Source organism: Trachurus japonicus, chromosome 9 (genome assembly GCF_045865225.1).
Source record: "Trachurus japonicus isolate A0001 chromosome 9, Traja_1.0".
Taxonomy (NCBI): Eukaryota; Metazoa; Chordata; class Actinopteri; order Carangiformes; family Carangidae; genus Trachurus; species Trachurus japonicus.
Window position 1 is genome coordinate 35,213,747 of NC_140915.1, and position 20,487 is coordinate 35,234,233.

Genomic DNA, 20,487 nt, shown 5'->3' on the forward strand with positions numbered 1-20,487 from the left:
CCACTGGCCTCGTAGCAGCGGTCTCCGGACCTGTCACTCAACGTTTCCGCGCCCTAATTGGCCAGAATTTTAAACCTAATAGTAAAACGGTAGTTTAAAAAAAATTCACCCCCCTCAGAGTGTGTGCGGGGGTAGAAACTATCGGTTGAGACCAAAAAAATAAAATGTACCAGGCTGTAAATATGTTTTTTTAAGCTGTAAAGTCAGCTATTTTAACATGGGGTTCAATTAGAGTTGCTCCCTTCTGGAGCCAGCCCCCAGAGGAAGCCGAGGGGATTGCAGTTTTTTGAACGCGGAAGTGAGCTTCACTTCTCAGACCGACAACTGCCCCCTTGGAATGAACCCATGCTTTGGGAGCATCATGTTGCACTGCCACATTTCTACAGTAGCCCAAAATGGACAAACCAGACACTGGGCCTACCTGCCCTGATGCTTGTGTGACAGTTCAACTGCAAGTGGCAGATCTAGAGAATCTACTTCAACCCAACAACACCAGCTTAGGACTTGCACCTCTAAATTGTTCTAACAATTATTTTTTTCTAAGAGGGTTTTTCCAAAACAACCCATGCACAGGTAAGTACAAATATTCACATGAATACAGGCACGATGTACAGGCAGTATAACAAACTCTATTTTTACTACTCACAAAAAATAGTCTATTAGGTTATAAATCTCTTCTCTTCTCTTTAAGAACAAAAGATATTCGTATAGTTCTTTTTACTTCAGAACGATGTAGCACTCAGCAGTCACCAAGAAACCAAACAGTGGTTCGATTAGGAAGAGGAGTTCACTGTTGCAGAGGTCACTGCATGCTCAATCAAAAGAAACTAAAGTAAATATCTATATGAATCAACTGTCAAATCAAATCAAAACGAAAGAAAAAAATATATACTTGCAACAGCTGTAGCAATGAATTTGCCTCAGCTGTGGCTCTGGCCTGAGGCTCAGAGGTTGCCACGGCAATGGATACACCCCATACTTAAAATTACAAATAATTGCAAACATGTTCTTTCATATGAAAGTAACATTATGCTGATATACACGCACAATATTTATACTAATAGAAGTACCTTAATCTAAGCAACAGCTATACCCGCAGAGATAGAAATGACCTTCCACACCCAGTGTTTTGACTGAACTTTATTGACAATAAAGTACAGTGGTAACAGTCACACTCACTCTCTTTCTCATACTCTCTCTCATAGTCTCTCTCTCTCTCTCTGTCACTCACACACACCCTTTGAAAAGAACGGTTCAGAATCAGAAAAAACCCTATTGTCCATTGCAATAAAGGAGTGGAAATTCATCTTTCACGTGGCTCTCAGATCATTAAAAATAATACATGGTTAAAAACAACACAAGAAAAACTGTGAAAAACAACAAAATTAAATTAAAAAATGTTCTCATAGATTTGTCCTTGCTGGTTAGACCGTGTCAGGTTGGCTTCAGGGGAGGAGCTGGAATGAATTGTGAAGTGTGTGAGGGGTCATGGGTGATGGTGGTGGCTTTGGTGTGAAGATCTGAAAGTGAGGTCTGTGTGGTGCCTGTTATTTCGCTTGCATGATTGATGATCCGTGACAGTTTTGATATGCAGATCTTCCGTCTCATGTTGCCACTCTGCTGAAAAGTTGTTAGTTTAGCTACGTGGTGCAGCCTTAGTCTGAAGAACAGGGACACAGCTAATGACAACAGCATATGGTGGTGATTCTCCATGCCGCACTGTGTCGCCAATGTGCTCCCCGAGCAGAAAACGCTCTTCTGAAGTGTGCTGATGCCTGGTGAATGACCACCTCCACTGGGCCTTCAGACGGAATCATCAGGCCTCCATTTGTTCTTTTAGAGCTAGCAGGTGGTAGCTCAGCTTTTCCAAAGTGGATGGAAGATCTTCCGCTTCTTCTGCAGCCAGGGAGACCTTGACTGAGATAGTTCAAAAGAAGAGCAGATAAGCATTTCAATATAAGAACATCACCACCAAGGACAGAAACAAAATAAAGCCCTAAAGCCTATTTCTATGCGATCAGACCGTATATAAGTTTCGCTTTGTGTGTACTTTGTACTTTGTGTGTTTAGGAATGGTGGCCGCCGCCACTCCTAAATGAATGTAGAAGAAACACTTTCAACTTCTCCCTCCGTGGTTGTCGCACTCCTAGCCTTTTACTCTGCCATTGTTTTTCAGTGAAGAAGTGTGCATAATAAAGATATATATCTATGGAAGTGTGAACAGGCGTCAGGCGCTAACAACGTGATAACGTCATAAGTACAGGAGCCCCAGGTGATCAATGCTAATGAGCTCGTGTTTCACAACTTCAACAAGCTGAAAACAGCCTTGAATCTGGATTGAAAACTAAGTTTACAGGCAAACACCAAAAATAATGCTTATTACTAGGGATGGGTACCTTTCGCATTTGAATCGATACGGTATCGATACTCGGTACCTGGGAACCGATATCGGTACCTATCGGTACCTATTTTCGGTACTTTTTGTGTGTGTGGTAATTTAAAAAAAAAAAATCAAAATGTCTAAAATTTTAATATTTACCTCTTTACAACATCACAACTCCTCAGCCTTTAAGAGTATTTTATGTTTTAGGGATGGGCAATGATTTTCATAATGGAATAGTCATTCAATGAAAAAAAGAAAAAGTTTATGAGACCATCGTCTTGTCTGAAAGGAGAAACATGGAAAGACTCCTGCAGCCATCAGAAAGCTCTGTGTGAAACTTTGTCAAATAAAAAAAACAACTGAAACTGCAGTGCAAACTCTGCAACGTGTGGACTTCACGTTTTGACGAGAGGAGAGTGGGAGTCTTCATCCTCGTTTAGATACTCTCATTACGTGACGAGGACTTGAATGCCGCCGCTGTGATGAGAAGCGGGACTCGGGACTCGGGACCGGACTGCTTCGGTACGGATTGTCACAACAGTCCGTTCTTCACGTTAAATGACGGACGGCTGTTTTTCAACTAGTGATTTAAAACGACGGGCTGGCGCTACCGCTTCTCTGCCTCTCATTTCAGAGAGAGAGAGAGGGATAGAGAGAGAGAGAAGGGGGGCGGGCGCGAGTGTGCGGGGCTCATGCAGACTGCACTCTCGCTGACGCACGACGAAGGTGCGTTCAGGTACCGAAATGTGGTACCGATTGACTTTATGTGAATCGATACTCGGTACTTTGGTGGGAATTCGGTCGGTACCAAAAAAGTACCGAATTTCGGTACCCATCCCTACTTATTACAGGTTTGAATATTTAGAGCTGCCCCATATTCGTTCGAATATCTTTTTTTTTTTTTTTTAATATTGGAATTATATTCGAAAAACGAAGTTTGATGTCAAAGCCCTAATGTAGATTGATATTCGGTCTGGGAACCACCCGTTAATTTTTCCGTATTTGAGGCGTGGTTTATGAAAGCCCAGGGCTGTTTATTGGGCACTACAAATGTCTATCAAATGCGTCTGTACATAGCTTAGCCAATCGTATCAATCGTACCCGATGACGTATGTAGAGCGACAGAAATCCGATAAACGCTAAACGTTGCTCTTTTTTCAAAATAAACTTGCGGCCTAAAACACTTATAACACTTTCTAACGCTGCATTGAAAGGTAAAGCGTCTGCCGCCATGTTGGATCGACAAGCTATCAACAAAGTCGCTTCAGTGTGTTGTCATCATCTTGCTCCCCCCTCCCCTGTTCTGTGATTGGCTCCCTCCTTGAGGGAAAATTGGGTCCATGGTTTCCAGACTGACTTGCAAAGCGAATAAAACCGCGCTTTGCGATTTTATTCGCGCACATTTGTCTCAACAAAAAAAAAAATCCAAAATAATAACAACAACAATAATAAAAATTTAAAAAAGCAGAAAAGAGTAAACCAGCGCAGATAGGCAACAATCAGCATGTACCTGCAACATATTGCGTCAGCTTCAGCTTGTGGCGAGCATCCATCATTACAGAAGCTTGTCGTGGGGGCGGCGTTTGGCTCACTCGGTGGAGCTGCCGCCCCCCGTTGAGGCTGTAGTCCTCACTGCGGGCGGCCCTGGTTTGAGTCCCGCGTTGGGCAGTCCTTTCCTGCGTGTTGTTCCCCCTCTCTGCCTCCCCATTTCTTGTCTCTCCCCCAACTGTGCTATCAATTAAAGGCATTAAAAGCCCAAAAAATATACTTAAAAAAAAACAAGCTTGTCGTGGGTCCTTGGATGTGGGAAGCGAGTCGTCAAGGGCTCCCAGGGGTTTCCTTTAAGATCGCATCCAAGTTGGATGCACATGCACATTGGATACACAAGTTCTTCCAGCGCATGCACAACTAAGGCTTTCTGAGTATCTGGTATGAGTGACTCTGTGAATTAATAAGCAATTGGAACTTCCCAATGACCTTGAAGCATAACGACCATGAAGACCAGAGCCTCCGAAGCAGTGTCAGTCTCATTCGGTCTATCCCCCATGTCCACCAATCCAGACACTGGTTGTGTCCGAGGGTCGTACGGGACGTGCATTTGATGGACATGGCGTCAAGCATCGGTGACGCATGCATCCGTACTCCTCCTCATCTTCCTGGCGGCGGCGTCATCATTTTGTGTCTGACATCATTTTGCCACCTTTGTAAAATCAGCAGCAGCAAAAGCAGCCATTTAACCACGAAGCCAAGAACTCTTACTGTGGACGTACTGAAAATAGCCACAAGGTTCAAATGTATCAGCGTGTGAGTTTCACCATTCATGACAGGAGAGCCCGCATGTTTCTCTTGGCCCTCCTTTCTCTCGCCATGGCATTCCTCTTCTCCCGCTGCAGCTTCCTCACTGTGGCTGAGGCTTCGTGGAGTTTGGCCTTTATAGCTTTGGGGCAAGCAGGCAATGCGTAGTCGTGGTCAGGGGCCAGCTTCTGGCTCTTCAGCCCCTCTCCAGTGGCAGCCTGTTGCTTTGGCAAAGTATACAAATATATAAATTATATTACGGAAATGAACAACTTGTACAACTTGTACTAGTAAGGGATAGTTCAACATTTTGGCTAATTGTCCGATTGCCATAATCCTTATAGTCTTAGGAGTAGGTTTGTTACCTTTTTTTGTTGGTGCAAGCTATTTTTAGAATGGCGGAGCTGCTCAGAGCTATGCTACAGAGGCTAATGGGATTTCTTGGTTACACAATCCAACAACTCCAAAACGCTCTGGTGGACAAGTTGTGACCTGCACATTCACCACGCTATGAGATAACGGAACGTTATGAGACAGAGTTGTTTTCGAGGTAAATTCATGCAAACCGCTGATACGTGTTCCTGTTGGGGGCAGTTTTTCATCAAGCAGTCTCTGCTTTTGCCTTGAAAACAACTCTTGTCTCGTAACGTTCCGTTATTATCTCATAGCGTGGAGAATGTGTAGGTCACAACTTGTCCACAAGAGCATTTCGGAGTTGTTGGATTGTGTATTTGATGAGTTTGATGAGGGAAACCAAGAAACCCCATGAGCCTCCGTAACGTAGCGACGGGAGCTCCGCCGTTCTAAAAATAGCTTGCACCGACAAATAAAGGTAACAAACCTACTCCTAAAACTATAGGGATAATGGCAATGGGCCAATTTGCCAAAATGTTGAACTATCCCTTTAACGATTAAGTTCCATCATATCTGAAAGAACTAATCATTCCTTACTGTCCTACCAGAGCACTCCGCTCCTAGAATGCAGGTCTGTTAGTGACTCCCAGTATCTCTAAAAACAGACTGGGAGGTAGAGCCTTCAGTTACCGGGCTCCTTTACTGTGGAACCAGCTCTCTCCATGGGTCAAAGAGGCAGACACTCTAACTACATTTAAGTCTAGACTTAAAGGAGAATTCCGGTCATTTTTGACCCCTAAATCGTTGTCCTGATGGTCACTTGATCATTGGTCACCCAGTGCTGGGGGGAGCAAACCGGAGTTACGGAGCTGCACTGCTCGACCATTTATTTTTGTAAAGAAATCATCAGAACAAGGAAAAAGTGTTTGTGTCTGTGGCGGGGAGAGCAGGCGCTCTGCGATCGGATAGTCATGTCTTTCCAGGATGTTTCAGAGTTAGGCTACATGCAAAAACACAAAGTTTATTCTGTTTATACTGTACACTATATGAGTTCAGTGGTGTGTCATAAGGATTCCAGTCATGTACCATAGATATTTGATTGTTTTTTGAGTGTTTGTTGTGGTTGAAAAAATTGCCCCCACAGGTTAGCGTTGTTGCTATCCCTAGCGTCGTCACGCCATGGTGTAACTCCGGTTTGCCTGCATCAATTTTAGTCGCGTTTTTTGCTCCCCCCAACACTGGGTGACCATCAGGACAACGATTTAGGGGTCAAAAATGACCGGAATTCTCCTTTAAGACAGAGCTTTTAGTTAGGGCTGGTTCAGGTAGCTCTGAACCATTTTATAGCTATGCTGCTATAGGCTTAGACCGCTGGGGGACACATTTGGTTACATGGAGCCCTCTAGTCTCCTCCCATCTCCTTTCCTCCCCTGCATCACCTTCTTCACCCTGCTGTTAAACTAACCTTCCCTGACTGGCCCTCCCTGCTCATGAACCAGTCTGCCATCCAGTACTCTCATTAAGCTGGTCTGCTCTGCCTCCCGTTCCTGTATATGGCTCAGCCTGACAGAGGTTAGTCGGCCCCTCTTAACAAAACCTACAGTAGATCTCGCATAGAGATGTTTATCTGAAAACAGCAGGGGCTTTGACAGTGAACACTCCTGCACTCCAGGGGGATCCTCTCACTGTCTGCACTTCAAGTTTTTTTTTTCCTTTTCTTTTTTTGACACTTTGTGTATGAACACAAAGCACACCTAATCACAATGATGCTATTTTTTCAAGAGAACTATTGGTCCGGAGGCGGTGCATTTATACCCAGTGATCTCAATCGGGAACATAACCCACTCCGGACCAGGTTAACCGTTCAGCATAAGTTACCATGACGATGTAAGAAGATGTAAGTGAACCACCATTGTGGTACAGAAAATCCAGAGTTAACCCTGAAGTTACGACACTAAGCCCAAATCCTGCTTCGTAGTACAGGCCACTGGCCAAGAGGCTGAACTGGTGCTACAACAATGACAATGACATTCCACATGCAGATACTCACAACATTAGGCTGAGGTTCACGATGACTCAAGTCCAATGGCTGGGTCTCTTCAGCTGCTCTTATCCGCTAAAATGCAAGAAACGTAAGAATTTAAGAATTTCTTTTTTAAGTTTTCAGTGACTAAAATGTGCATGTTACCTAATGATATACGTACTCTTTTAATATGAGCTGGGAAGTTGAAAATGGACGGTACAACACCATCTTTAAGCCGGACAGTCTGTCCTGTCCTGTCGAAATCCTCAGCTCTGAAGTGCTCACTGCAGAGCATGGTCCTCTCATGGGCAACAAAAGCTTCTCGTCTTAGGGCGCGTTCCCACTGCTTCCTCCTCTCTCCAGTTTTGGGAAACCTTCAAATGTGATAAAAGTAGCCAAATAAATAACAAACTGTCAATATTTCCCCTTAACATTAAAGGGATAGTTAATATTTTGGTGACACAGCACGTGGTCCAGCCTGCCTGTGCATAGGGATACTGGGTGAGTTGGTTAGTTCCAGATTGTGCCAACTGTTTTTTTTCCCGACCAGTTGATGCACCATAAATAATTTGTATATAACATAAATTTAAACAGGTGTATTATTTATGTAGGCGGCGGAAATACGCTGATAGTTTGTGTCCATTCACTGCCTGTATCTCCGTCCAGCACTATGAGCTGGTATGGCTAACTGGAGGAGAGCAGAGAGTCTCCTGTCTGTCTACTGCAGATATTATACTGAGGGGACATTTGTACCATTATACAACCCCACTTAAAAAAACTGAACTATCCCTTTATGGGTGAGAAGAAAAATACACACCTAACTTTAGGGATGCACCGATCCACATTTTTTCACTTCCGATCCGATCCCGATACAAGAATTTGGATATCTGCCGATACCGATACTATTCCGATACCAGAGCTTTTTTCTTTAAATTCAATTATTTTTTTTAGATTTTCCCCTCCCACCTAAAGCTATGTTCTACGTAGGGGTGTCAAACTCATTCAGGGGCCACAAACAGCACAACTGGATCTCAAGTGGGCCAGAGCAGTAGAATAATAGCATGATAAGGTATAAATAAAAAGAAGAACTTTTCCCTTTGTATTATAAGATGTTTACAGTTAATGAACTATTCTTTTACAAATATTATGAACAATCTGAAATTTCTTCATAAAAATACATGTGCAATTTCAACAATAATATGCCTCTTCTGTCTTCTATGTAATAGTAACAGCGCCCTGTCCTGGGGGTGGCCGGCGGGTCCCGTTGTCGCTGCCACGGAACACACCGCCGGCCTGACCGTCGGGGCGCCGCCGTCATTAGCGGTAGCTGGTACACGGTGGTGCCGGTGCTTGGGCTGCCGCGGTCTTGTTCCTTTCATAGGGAGCAACAACACGGGAGAGGTGTTGCGGGGGGCGCGCACTCTGAACTACGGGAGCCCAGCAGGGAGCGTTGGTAGTGGATGTTGAAGAGAAAATTGTTTTTCTTAAAATAAATCGATGTAAAGTACAAATTCGAATTAATCGATTTATTGCCCAGCCCTACATTGCATGTTGCTGTCTCGCTTTGCGGTGTTTTGAGCATGAAATATTTACAAACAGCGGACATGTGTGCTGCTCAATGCTACCCGGCTGCTGCTGCTGCTAGTGGATCAGCAGGCTGCAAACAGCGGAATGTATTTCCTGAACGGGGGTGTGTCTCATCGGCCTCACTGACACACGGCACACGCCTCCTTCAGGAAATCCGTTCCACACTTTTGCAGCCACCTAGCAGAGTAGCCAACAGGAGTAACTTTTGGAATCATTTCAGCAGACAACCATGAAAGCACATGTGTTTCAGGGATCGGAAATTTGCGCAGGTGGGATCGGAATTTTCCGATCCATTAATTACACTCGTATCGGTACCCGATACCGATACTGGATCGGATCTGCCCCATCCCTACCTAACTTACCATATTTTGGGGACATTTAGCTAATGTATGTAGCCTATGGATTTATTTGTGCAAACTTTAAGAATAAGACAACCACACTAAAACAGTTATGAAAAGGTGACTGTGTTCTGACAGAATGGTCCAAAAGTTAAAGTAACTTCCAGTGATTGTGTAATCAAATGCTGGCTACACATATTTTTTAGAGCTATTCTATATGGCACCAGTTTTTAACAGCTTGGGTCCACAACAGTTTTGCAATTCCAGGTTATTATGATCTCACTAAGTTAACAGCCAGCTAATAAGTACATACACCCACTAAGTCAGTCCGGTAGACACAACAATTATTCTGATATAATCATAATATCTTCATATCAGCTTACCGGTGAAAGGTGATCCCACTTTTTCTCGTTTCAAGGGTACGCTTGTTAGAGCATCCATACGCTGCACAAAAGTCAGGCATCTTCAATCCAATCTGGTAATCTGGGACACACAGCCAGCAATTTTCTGAGTCATATGTGTAACGGAGTATAAGATATTATAACAACCAAACTGGTTAGAAAAATGAAGTCAAAAAGCATCAAAAGTATTTTTAAGTCATGATGTGAAACTTGAAAATATGCATGGTAAACATATATGAGGCTGATATAACTTCCACTAAATAAATATAAAAAAACAACAACAATCAATAGCAATATTATGCAATTGACAGAAGAAAAACCTTTAACACCACATGTGTGTGACAGAAACTTAGGACGAGGTTTAAGCTATGACAATGATTTTGGAAATATGATAAGCTGAGAAATGTTTAAGCCAGGCCTGGTAAATTATCTTTATTATCTCTGAAATCAGTCTAATCTTGTTTTAATATTTGTGAATGGAAAGAGCAGTTATGTTAGTCCCACGGGTGTAAAATTGTTGAGTCAACTAACGTTACAGTCGAGTAATACGGTTAAAAGGTTCACAGCCTTTTTACCATTACGTTCGGGGCCGGCTCTACGCAGGGGCAAGAGGGGGCAGTGCCCCCCCAAATAAATGTCTTGCCGCCTCAAATCCAAATTTTAGAAGTTGAGAAAGCACATTTTAATATACTCAAAAAATGTGTATAATAGCCTACCAAAGAGAAAGAGGTTAAGTTGGGGGTCCGCCCGCTATTCAGACATCCCTCTATCTAGACATGCCGGTAGTCCGACACTTTTTGATACCGCTATTCCGACAAGTCGTCTTTTTTTTTTTTTTACAGCTGCGATACAGGCGCGTCTCTCTCTCTCTTGGTGAGGGAGTGATGTTCTTAATCTCAACAACTAAACTATCAAGTCACAAACAAAACTGACACACATGATAAACAAACAGCAGTTTGTTTGTCAAGTTAACCTGTCACCTTCAGCACCACGGACAGCGCCGCGGATGAGCCGCGAGCAGAGCGTCTGGGCTCTGGGCTCAGGGCCTGGGGCCTCATTTATCAAAACTGTAAGTAACTGCTACTGCTACTAAATGTTTTGCTTAGGCCTACGGAGAAAAGACACCCAACATATTTACACCTTTTTCAGATCTATCAAACTGTGCGTGCACAACTCTCCGCAATTTCACTTTGATAAATCAAACTGGATCCAAGAATGGTGCACACTTGAACACACCTCATATTCCGTCCCCGGAATGTCTAGACACAACCATATATGGTCAGCACGTGCATATTAATTAGCCATGTGCTCTGTGGAGCGACAACAAAGTGACAACGAAGACAACGGGCAGAGGGCGGGGGAAAGAAAGCGAGATAGCTACACGGCATCTCTACCGTCCTTCACAGTTCCTTCTCAGGGCCGCGTTGTCTCACTCTTTATTCTCTTGTCAGCTCCAAACTCACGTGCACCTCGTTAACGCAGGTGACAGAATAATAACAGTCTCAGTAGCTGCAGATCAGTGTGTGCTGCTGCCGGTGTGTTTTTAAACTTGGAGGGTTTGTTTTTTTCTTCTCTAATAGGCCTATGTATTTGTGTATGAGAAACAGTGTCTCAGATGAAAAAAAAAAATCAGGACACGTCTGACTATAACGTAATCAATCAATGTCGGAAAAGCGGAATGTTTGAAAAATAGTAAAGTGCCGCTACTCCGACAATGAAAATAAAAAAATGTCGGAATAGTGGGACGCTTGAAAAATAATGTTAATGCCGCTATTCCAACAATTAGAAGTCAATGTCGAAATAGCGGCATGTTGGAATAGCAGCATGTAATCTACAAGTTGACAAAATTATCTGCAGTAGCACAAAAATTTCTTTTTTTTAGTATTCATCAGACTACCTTTCAGTTTTGTAAATCTTGACCATAGTAGACCCCCCCCCCTCCTCCTCTCAGAGTACACCAGAATGCTTCACTCACATTTTAAAATCACAAAAATTTTCTGGGGGGGAAACCCCCAGACCCCCCTACAGGGGTTTAGCTACTCACCTTTTTCACCCCCTCTGGGTTTGCAATGCATCTTCAAGTACATGCACACCCCCCCCCCCCATATAATGTGGCTCTTTGCATTACGACAGTAACAAATTTGGGCTCTAAGACCCTGGTTGGCCCCCCGGCCCCTAGTTGGACAGGTCTGAAGGTAGAGGTCTGACAAAGTGCAATCCACTTCTCCAGGTTGGGGGACACATAGTCAACAACCCAATTCAATGAAGTTACTATAAGCACAGAGAAAAAAAAGTGCTGGAGCATGTGTTCACATGATGCCCCCTTCACATTTCTGACTGCCCCCTCATATATGCCTGCCTAGAACCGGCCCTGATTACGTTAGCCAGATAATACGACCACACCCGCAATGATAGTAAGACTTAAGACTGGTCTCGGGAAAACGTAAAATATAACTGAAAATCTCGATTGTGGTTTCAGCATGTAAACACCTCAGGATCCCCCAGACAGAGCTGGAGGTCTGGAGCTCTGATGCCCCCCACAACCCGACCACCGATAAAAAGCGTTTCAAGATGGATGGTTGATAGATTCAGTCGGTCTCAGCCTCAGCCCAAAGCTGCATGATTAGCGAGTCATTTTGAATGAAGACGCCCAGTTTCAAAACTACGCTAATAACGATCACAATAAACGAAACCGTTTAAAAATCGGTCACCATTTCAACGAGTTGTGAGTACTTTTATTGGAGAAGACGACCGGATCACTCACCTCACTCGTCCAAAGTCAGAGCAACCGACCCAAGATGGCTGCCAACGGGTTACGTCTGCGCGTGGTCGGTTTCATCCGGGCGCTTTTTGACGACGTCATTGCGACGAGACAACAAACGGCCGAGGCCCAAACAAAACGGTCGTACGCCACTTTACCACCATGAATGGACATTTAACGAGGATTAATGCGGTGTTTTGAGAGTAACAATGATTTCGGTGAGTTACATCCTGCTGTGCGGACAGTTCCTGCTGCTGCTGACGGTCATTCTGTTACAATGTCTGGAGGGAATTCACTCTCAGAACTCGACCACAGTGGAGACTCCTGCTGCTTCTCCCAGCCAGGGAGCCACCGACTTCACCTTCGACGAGGAGTCGCCCGACAACGTACCGGTGGACAGTATGAATGACACGGCGGACAGGTTCGAGTACAGACCCCCGTCGCCGGTCGTCCTCTGCAGTTACCTGTGAGTCACGCGCTCTGCACTCTTCTTGCTTCAAGCCTAGCGTTAGCATGTTGGCTTCAGCTAATGTTGACAACGCACAGCTGCTGTTGTGACACAACAGACCCTGTTCAGCTGAACATCAATGAGCCATTACACACACAGCAGCTCCTCCAGCTCCTCTTGCGTAGTGATAATAGTGATGTGATGCGTTATGATGTTGTTTAACTTAACTCATGGAACATTATGGGTTAGCCTGAAACAATGTGTTTCTCTAGGGTTGAAGAGCTATAATCCAGTTTATTCCTCACTCAGTTTGAATCCATAACATTTTAGGGATAGTTCTACATAGGGATAGGTTCATTACCTTTAGGTGAACGGTACAGGTCCCCTGTCCCTCATCAAACTCATCAAATATACAATCCAACACCCCAAAACACTCTGGTGGACAAGTTGTGACCTGCACATTCACCGTGCTATGAAATAATCATGTATAATCATTTAACAATATGACACATGACATGAAGCAAATACTCAAAACTACTTGCGCTTTTGAAATCACTCCGCCCAGCAGCCGTGGAATATAGTTCTGGCTGCATTTGCCTCAAAAACAACTCTTTGTCTCCTAATGTTACATGATTATCTCATAGCACGGTGAATGTTCAGGTCCCAACTTGTCCACAAGAGCGTTTTGGAGTTGTTGGATTTTATGAGTTTTGAGGGACCTGTACCATTATCCTCCATTATGTTAGCTGAGCAGCTCACGTCTCTGTCCCGCTGATCTAAAAAAAACATGCACCGATAATTAAAGGTAATGAACCTACCTCTATGACTACAAGGATTATGGCAATAGGCGAATTTGCCAAAATGTTGAACTATCCCTTTAATGCCACTTTCTTAACTTTTTTTTAATATATTTTTTTTTGCAGTATTTAGTACAAGGCTTACTTTTTGTTGGGCTGTGTGTGTGTCTGCGGTGTAAACGTGTGCAAATATAGTCTTTACGTTGCCATTGTCATGTGATGTGCCGTTGAAGTTGTTAAGTCAGATGTGATGTCATAATAATAAGCAGTTGATCATAAGTCACGGACAAATGACGTGCGTTTGATTTGTGCTCTCTCTACCTAACTACAAATCTATTACTGACCTGGTGTCAGTTGCCAGTTCTGTCAATGGCAGTTATTAACTATGTCCCTCACTCTCTGTCTTTGTTTTTATTCCTTAAAATGTCTAATGCAGGCCGGAGGAATTCATCTACTGTCAAGACCCTGTGGATCATGCAGGCAATCTCAGTGCCCGCCAGGAGCTGGGTTATGGGTGTGTTGGGGTAAGAGTTGCTTTCCCAACAGATATAACATTATGAATTAATAGTGTTTAATAAATGTTTATTTTCTCCAGTGGGGTGGCCAGACCGAGAAAGAAGTGAACTACACTGCTGTTGTGTGCACTGCACTGGATAATATTGAGTGTGCTGGACCCAGAGAGTTCCTCAGAGGGGAAGTGCCCTGCATCAAGTAAGGGGAAGCACACTGGAACACACAAAACAATTCATATTTTATTGTAATAATTTTAAAAAAACAACAACAAAAAAAACAGACAAATTCAACTTTATTCAGCTACTCAGATTTTAAAAGCTGCAATTGCGATATATGATTGGACAAACAAAGAATTTGAGAATTAGAAAATGGAGTAATCACACAATTAACACTTTGTGCGAGAAAAAAAAATCTAAGAAGTGATCAGAGAAGTAACACTCGTTTAAAAAGAAAGAATCAAACAATTTGCATCGTGTCACTTAGTCATAAGGTCCACAGATACAATATCAGTTAAGAGTTGTTGTGTGTCTTTATTATCATTGCTTAATATTCTTATTATGTTATTCCTATTCCAACATCCTTCTACAAAGATTTATTTTTAACATGTTTAATATCCAGCTTTGTCATGTGGATATGAAGGCTCTTTTGTGTGTGAGCACTGTTACAGTGATACGTCATTAATTAAAATACTGCATTAATTAAGTCATGTGACTTGAATAATTTAACAACACACTACACCTATAAAATCTTTCAGACAATAGAAAAATACAATGTAACCAAACGATACTTTTCTAATCTGTCTTCTTTGGTTGGTGAGATGTAATTACAGAGAGCCTGTTACAGTATGAGGCCACACATCCTCTAGTCTAGAACACAGTCCACAGTTTAAATGAAGATGTTCATGAACACACAGTGCTTGCAACTGTTCCAGTTCCAGTTTTTCTCCATTGATTTGGCTCATTTCTTGAAACAGAAATTACATTCTCAAAACCCATTTGGCAAAACAGTGTTACAGTTCAGCATGACAACCGATAGATCACTTGCAAAAGCTCATATATCTCCTAAAACAGTTCACTCATGTGTCAAAACTAAATTCTTTTCTCATATAAATTGTCAGTGTCCCAGAATGCATCATCCCTTTGGCATTGTGTGAGCACTGCAGGTCAATGTCCACCTCTCAGTCTTAGCCCAGTCCTTCATTCACAATGGTTACTGTACTAGTTTTTGTTTTCTTTTTGTCTAGCTAACAGAATACAATTGTGTATAAAACTAAAAAACTGGAGTGGCCTCCAAGGTTTGACATCACACATTGCACTCATACTGCCAAGGAAACTGTAACCATTTTTATTCACACACATAAAGTAACTTCCATACATCAGAGTAAAAAGAAAATGTAAACAGAATAATATACTGTAATATAAACACATAAACATTATAAACAATTATAAGTAGCCTACAGTGCTGTAAATAAATATATGGTATTCATGGTATTATGTTCTTGACTAATTTTGACAATTGAACAGACTATTGTGCATGTGATGACTTTGATGAAATGAATGAGAAATTCAATTCTGTTGTGAACAGTTGCCAAGTGGTTTGGAGGTTTGTGCATGTTGTTTTTAGGATGTAATTTCTGTTTCAAGAAATGAGCCAAAAAAATGGAGGAAAAACTGTCATTCAGATAAAAATCTTACATACATTACTTACATATCATGATGACCACTAGATGGCAATGTGTACAAACGTATAAGCGCCATACTCACCCAGCAGCTCTGCACAGAGATCAGGGATGTGCACTGACAGGACACAGTGGGAGCAGCACGAGTGCAGAAACGCTGCTGCAATCCAGCACTTGGATAAAAAAAATGTTCCTTTGTGAAGCCCATAATCTGTAGAACCTGCTCAGACAGTTTCCACAAAGAACAGGTGTTGTTTTCAAGTGTTAATAGTTCTAAAATCTTGTGTCTGCTCACACCATTCTGACCACCTGCCTAATACAGTGTTAGTCCCTTTTGCTGCCAAACACGCAACAAACTATGATACACTGACAGCTTTCTATCAGAACCAGCATGAACGTGTTCAGATTCAGTTTGTTAAATATTGCTGAAATCAATGTAACTTTTGATCAGATGTTTTTATCTCCTCCCACCAGGCTTAAATGACACCTCCTACCTTTTTTGCCGTATGTTTCCCACAGATACACCGGACACTATTTCATCACCACACTGCTCTACTCCTTCTTCCTGGGCTGTTTTGGGGTGGACCGTTTCTGCCTGGGCCACACCGGCACCGCCGTGGGGAAGCTGCTCACGCTGGGCGGTCTGGGGATCTGGTGGTTCGTAGACCTGATCCTGCTCATCACTGGCGGCCTGATGCCGAGCGATTGCAGCAACTGGTGCACCTACTACTGAGAGCGACGGCGCCGTGTGACCATGGAGGGACACATATTATCAGTCATCTGGGATGTGGCCCCAGCCCGCTGTGCTTATGAATCTATGTGCTGGCTTCTTAGACCTCCCGAGGGGCTCCTGAGAAAATACATGACTTCATTCTCATTCAGTTCACTTGAAATTGACCATCTTTAAAGGGATAGTTCAGCTTTTTAGAAGTGGGGTTGTATGAGCTACAAATGCCCATTAAAGTACACTACATGCAGTAGAAAGGTCTCTATATAAATACCAAGGAGTACTGAGTGAGTTGGTTAGTTCCAGATAAAAAATACATTTTTCCGACCAGCTGATGCATTGTAAATTTTTACTTTAGATCGTACTCTTGAACTGGTGTATTATTTTGAGACGGAACTTCTTGGAGGTGGCGATTAATCGTCCCTCATTGACAACAGTGCAGCGCAATTTCTCAGTGGGGGAGAGCAGAGACCTTTAAACTGCATCTAGTGTACTTAATGGGTATTTATAGATCATACAACCCCACTTCAAAAAAGCTGAACTATCCCTTTAAAATGCATAGGAATTACTATGCTTTCATGGCTTTTTACGAGAGCATGAGAAGTGAAGGTAGAGGTTTCAGTGCTGACTTGTCACTAAGGTCACTTTGACACAGAAAAACAAAGCCTTTTATTTCTGGTTTGATTTATTACAAACAAACCAACGTATCAACATAGGTCATATGAACTGACAGGTAACAAAGAGTGGAGCCAGTGGACTCAAAGCAAAATGATCAACCGCAGTAGATACATGATTTAAGCAGGAACTTTTACTCTTATAGTTTTGTCTAATTTTTGAATCATCATACAGTTGATCTGTATAAGCAGCAGTGAATAACTGACTCTTTAGAACACACCCACTCCCTTCCTGTTTGTTTGTCACTGCCAAATTGTGAACATATCTCTGAGCTCCCTGTGACCCCAGTGGACACATATGGTTTCAGTAAAGTGCTGCATCATTTATTGTGAGTTTTCCCGCTGGCAGCCATCCAATCAATAAGTTACCTGTCGGGTCACGTGGCTTCATGTTTCCGTCTCCTTCTGTTAAAACAAACAAGTGTGAATATGAACTGAACCAGAGCTAAAAGACAAGCCTCTTCCATGTTTTTTCTCCCATGGAATACAGCCATGTAATGTCGCCACAGTGAAAAGTGAAGCACACACAGGTCTGTGGAATTGGTACACATGCTGGAAAGTTTTTGGTTTGATGATTGATTGAAAATACAATTCCGTCTTGATGCACCACATTTCCTGTTGCGATAGAAACTTGTTATTTTAGATTGAGAGATGTGGTGCGACTGACCACCTCTGCTCCACATCTATGATTTTGCATACTGAGCAACTAGTCCTCCTCTCCAGTTGAACTCAGAGCAGCGGTTCTGCCGTTTCCCCCGAGGGCAACATCCTACATCATCACCAAGTCATCACTCCTCTCCTATACTTCAGATTAACAACCGGCCCAGCTCTGACCCTTCACTGTCCTCTGCTGCTGCAGGACTTCTGAGTGCTCTGTTTTCTCCTCTGCTTCGCTCTGCATAGGCTGTCGAACATTACCGCCGCAAGCAAGTACCAACACAGAGCCACATTTGACAGTTATTCCTCAAGCCACATTGCTGGAGCAGTGATTTAGAAGTTGTCAGAGGGAGTGTTTTGAGACTGTAAATTCCTTTTACCTGGAAAAAAAAATGTGTGAGCGTTTCCCTCCTCTGTATTCAGGGGCACAGCCCGGCTCCAACCGCGTCTCAACTCAAAACAAATTCAGATTTTCATCAGCTTCATCCAGCCGAGCTCAGGTCACATATTAAATATTCAACTCTTCACCTTCCACTTTGTTAAATTCCTCCGTCTTTACTTGAACTGAAGGTTTACGCGCTCCCTCTGAGACAGAGCAGGTTTCATTACCTGAGGATTCATAAAACCCTTTTTAGGTCTTGTGATAAAAAGTTGAAGAAGACATGATAGTAAACGTGTCCTCTGTTCTCCTGCAGCAGCAGTATGCTTTCATCTGTCAGCTGGCTCAACTTCTTTTGTAGATGGAGGCATTGAAACAGCTTTATATATTACATCGTTCCACTTAATTCACTAAATGGAAATGTATCTGCTGTCTCACACACCTATAAGATATCCACACACGAGGTGTTCTCTTAGATCTGAATGTATTTTCTTTTGCTTTTATCTAAATCCAGGCCTGCAGAACTGTCCCACATTACCATGTAACATCCTGTGTTCAAACTGTAATGTTCTGCCTTTGTAAGATAATGTATATAGTGTTGATCTGCCCAGCAGAAGCTTTATTTTATATTCTTTAACTTTAATCCACTTTATTTATTTATAAGCTCTGTTTTTTTATGCCTTGAGTCGAATGTGTTGCTGGGAGCATTTTCAGTTCTTTGTTTAGTTGACCCTTGTTTTTCAAATGAGAGTTTTAATTGACACGTTTCTCCTGGAATAAAGAGAAGGAAGTCCTTGCTCTGCTGTTTTTAATCAAAGCTACATGTGCTCTTGAAAAGCTAAATCTCCCCTGTTGCAAAGGTGAGAAGGAATCCAAAGTGTCTCCTGTTGTAATTCTAAACATTGGCAGTATGACTCAATAAAAAGTAAGTGGTACATCTGTGGAGCTGACTGTTTGTGGTTGGAGGGTTTGTGGATCAAATGTCAATGAAATGAAAGACTGAAGAATAAAAAATGTTGTTGGAGGTCTAAACCAATATAATATGTTATGCAGGTAATTTTTTCTGGAAAGGCAAATGTGCATAAACTTCATACGAAACAGATATTTTAATTAGGTAGTCAACTGATTATCGGCATGGTCGATAATATCGGACGATATTCAGCATTTTAATGACAATCAATATTGGCCGTTTTTTCACTGATACCAAAAAAATACAACTCCTTTGGCTCTGAAGCAGCCATCTCTCTGCCTGAGGTCACCTCTCTTGGCTTGGTAACCATGTCCCTCCCATGGCCATCACTGATTGGCTACACGGTACATGTGATTGAACTCTGAAGCCTATGCAGCATCAGACTGCTAGTACACTTCAGTTCTTACTTCAACTATTTTATTTATTGATTTTTTTTTTCAGTGAACTTTTATACTACTGGAGGATGCCTGCACTGTTTGTTTTAGGATAATCAAATGTATTGCTTAAAGAGATTTTAGCCAAGATCTGTGCTGGAGTATGTGTCATCCGACAAACAGATTTTCACAGTGTACAAAAACAAACATGGTCTCATCCCAGGTGTGTTTTGACACGAAAATGTTCATATCTACTGCAAATGAATATTTGTTCTAAATACTGGTTATTGGTTTCCTTGAGTAGCCTACTAATAATCAGTATCGGAATTAGCCCTGAAAAAAAATACAAATCGATCCCTAATAAATATTAAAGGGACAGTTCACTCAAAATTCACTCACCCATTCACCCTCATGTCAACTAAGGGCTGGGAGAAGTTTCAGAGTTATCTGTGGTTTCTCTGAGTTACAGGGGTCTCGGCGTAGCAGTGCATGTCCACCATGACACATTAAAAAACATCCAAATACCTCCATGCTGCTCGTATGTAATGTCCGTCTTGTATTGAAGCCCCGAAATGTGAAATTATTCCAAAAAAATTTAAATAAGTCTATATTTCAAGCTTGTTTGTAGCGGAAGCTCCTCTCCCTGGTTCGTGCGTCCTCTTCCTGGTCCGGCAAAAAGCGCAACTCGCTTTTTTCATGACCAATTAGGTGACTTTTGTGAATCATTCAGATCCGAAGAGTTTTTTGTTTTTTTCTTTGGGGGGGGGTGTCTCAGCGTCTCAGCGTCTCAGCTCGAGTCAGTAAAATGTTTTTCTAACAGGCTGACAGTGACAATCACGTGAAACTGAGGCGAACTCATTCATGCTTGCCTCTGATTATACTGATAACAGCTTACCTATTATCTTCCAATGTAGACGCGCGACATGCGCGCTCGTTACCCAAAGTGGCGCGTAGCCACGTGCATTCGGTGCGACGCCCTTTTTTTTCCCCCCATGCATGTCCGTGGAGGTGTGCGGAAATTGACTTTTCCGTGACATTGTACTGTAATTATTTGTTAATGGTGAGCACCCATTAAAGTGGAAGACCAGTCCAGTCTATGTATCAGTGGTGACACACAGGAAGGCTTAG

General features: G+C 42.6%; 2 protein-coding genes across 5 annotated transcripts; one reads left to right on the forward strand and one right to left on the reverse strand.

Moving 5' to 3' along the window:
• Positions 1 to 4,178: 4,178 nt before the first annotated feature.
• Positions 4,179 to 12,300, reverse strand: LOC146982050 (THAP domain-containing protein 2-like). Of its 3 annotated transcripts, none has more exons than XM_085787635.1 (5): positions 12,146 to 12,300; positions 9,364 to 9,463; positions 7,237 to 7,429; positions 7,086 to 7,148; positions 4,179 to 4,902 (listed from the first exon to the last, which is right to left on the reverse strand). In XM_085787635.1, exons 2-5 carry the CDS (start codon positions 9,441 to 9,443, stop codon positions 4,702 to 4,704), a joined length of 537 nt encoding a protein of 178 aa, XP_085643761.1. In that variant the 5' UTR covers positions 9,444 to 9,463; positions 12,146 to 12,300; the 3' UTR covers positions 4,179 to 4,701. The 3 variants fall into 3 exon arrangements, with proteins under 3 accessions (XP_085643761.1, XP_085643762.1, XP_085643760.1); XM_085787636.1 differs by having other exon boundaries at positions 4,179 to 4,896; positions 7,083 to 7,148; XM_085787634.1 differs by having other exon boundaries at positions 7,083 to 7,148.
• Positions 12,233 to 18,963, forward strand: tm2d2 (TM2 domain containing 2). 2 transcript variants are annotated; one of them, XM_085787632.1, is made up of 5 exons: positions 12,233 to 12,608; positions 13,824 to 13,911; positions 13,983 to 14,098; positions 16,098 to 16,920; positions 17,172 to 18,963. In XM_085787632.1, exons 1-4 carry the CDS (start codon positions 12,352 to 12,354, stop codon positions 16,309 to 16,311), a joined length of 675 nt encoding a protein of 224 aa, XP_085643758.1. In that variant the 5' UTR covers positions 12,233 to 12,351; the 3' UTR covers positions 16,312 to 16,920; positions 17,172 to 18,963. The 2 variants fall into 2 exon arrangements, with proteins under 2 accessions (XP_085643758.1, XP_085643759.1); XM_085787633.1 differs by having other exon boundaries at positions 16,098 to 16,914; positions 17,169 to 18,963.
• The last annotated feature ends 1,524 nt before the right edge of the window (positions 18,964 to 20,487 follow it).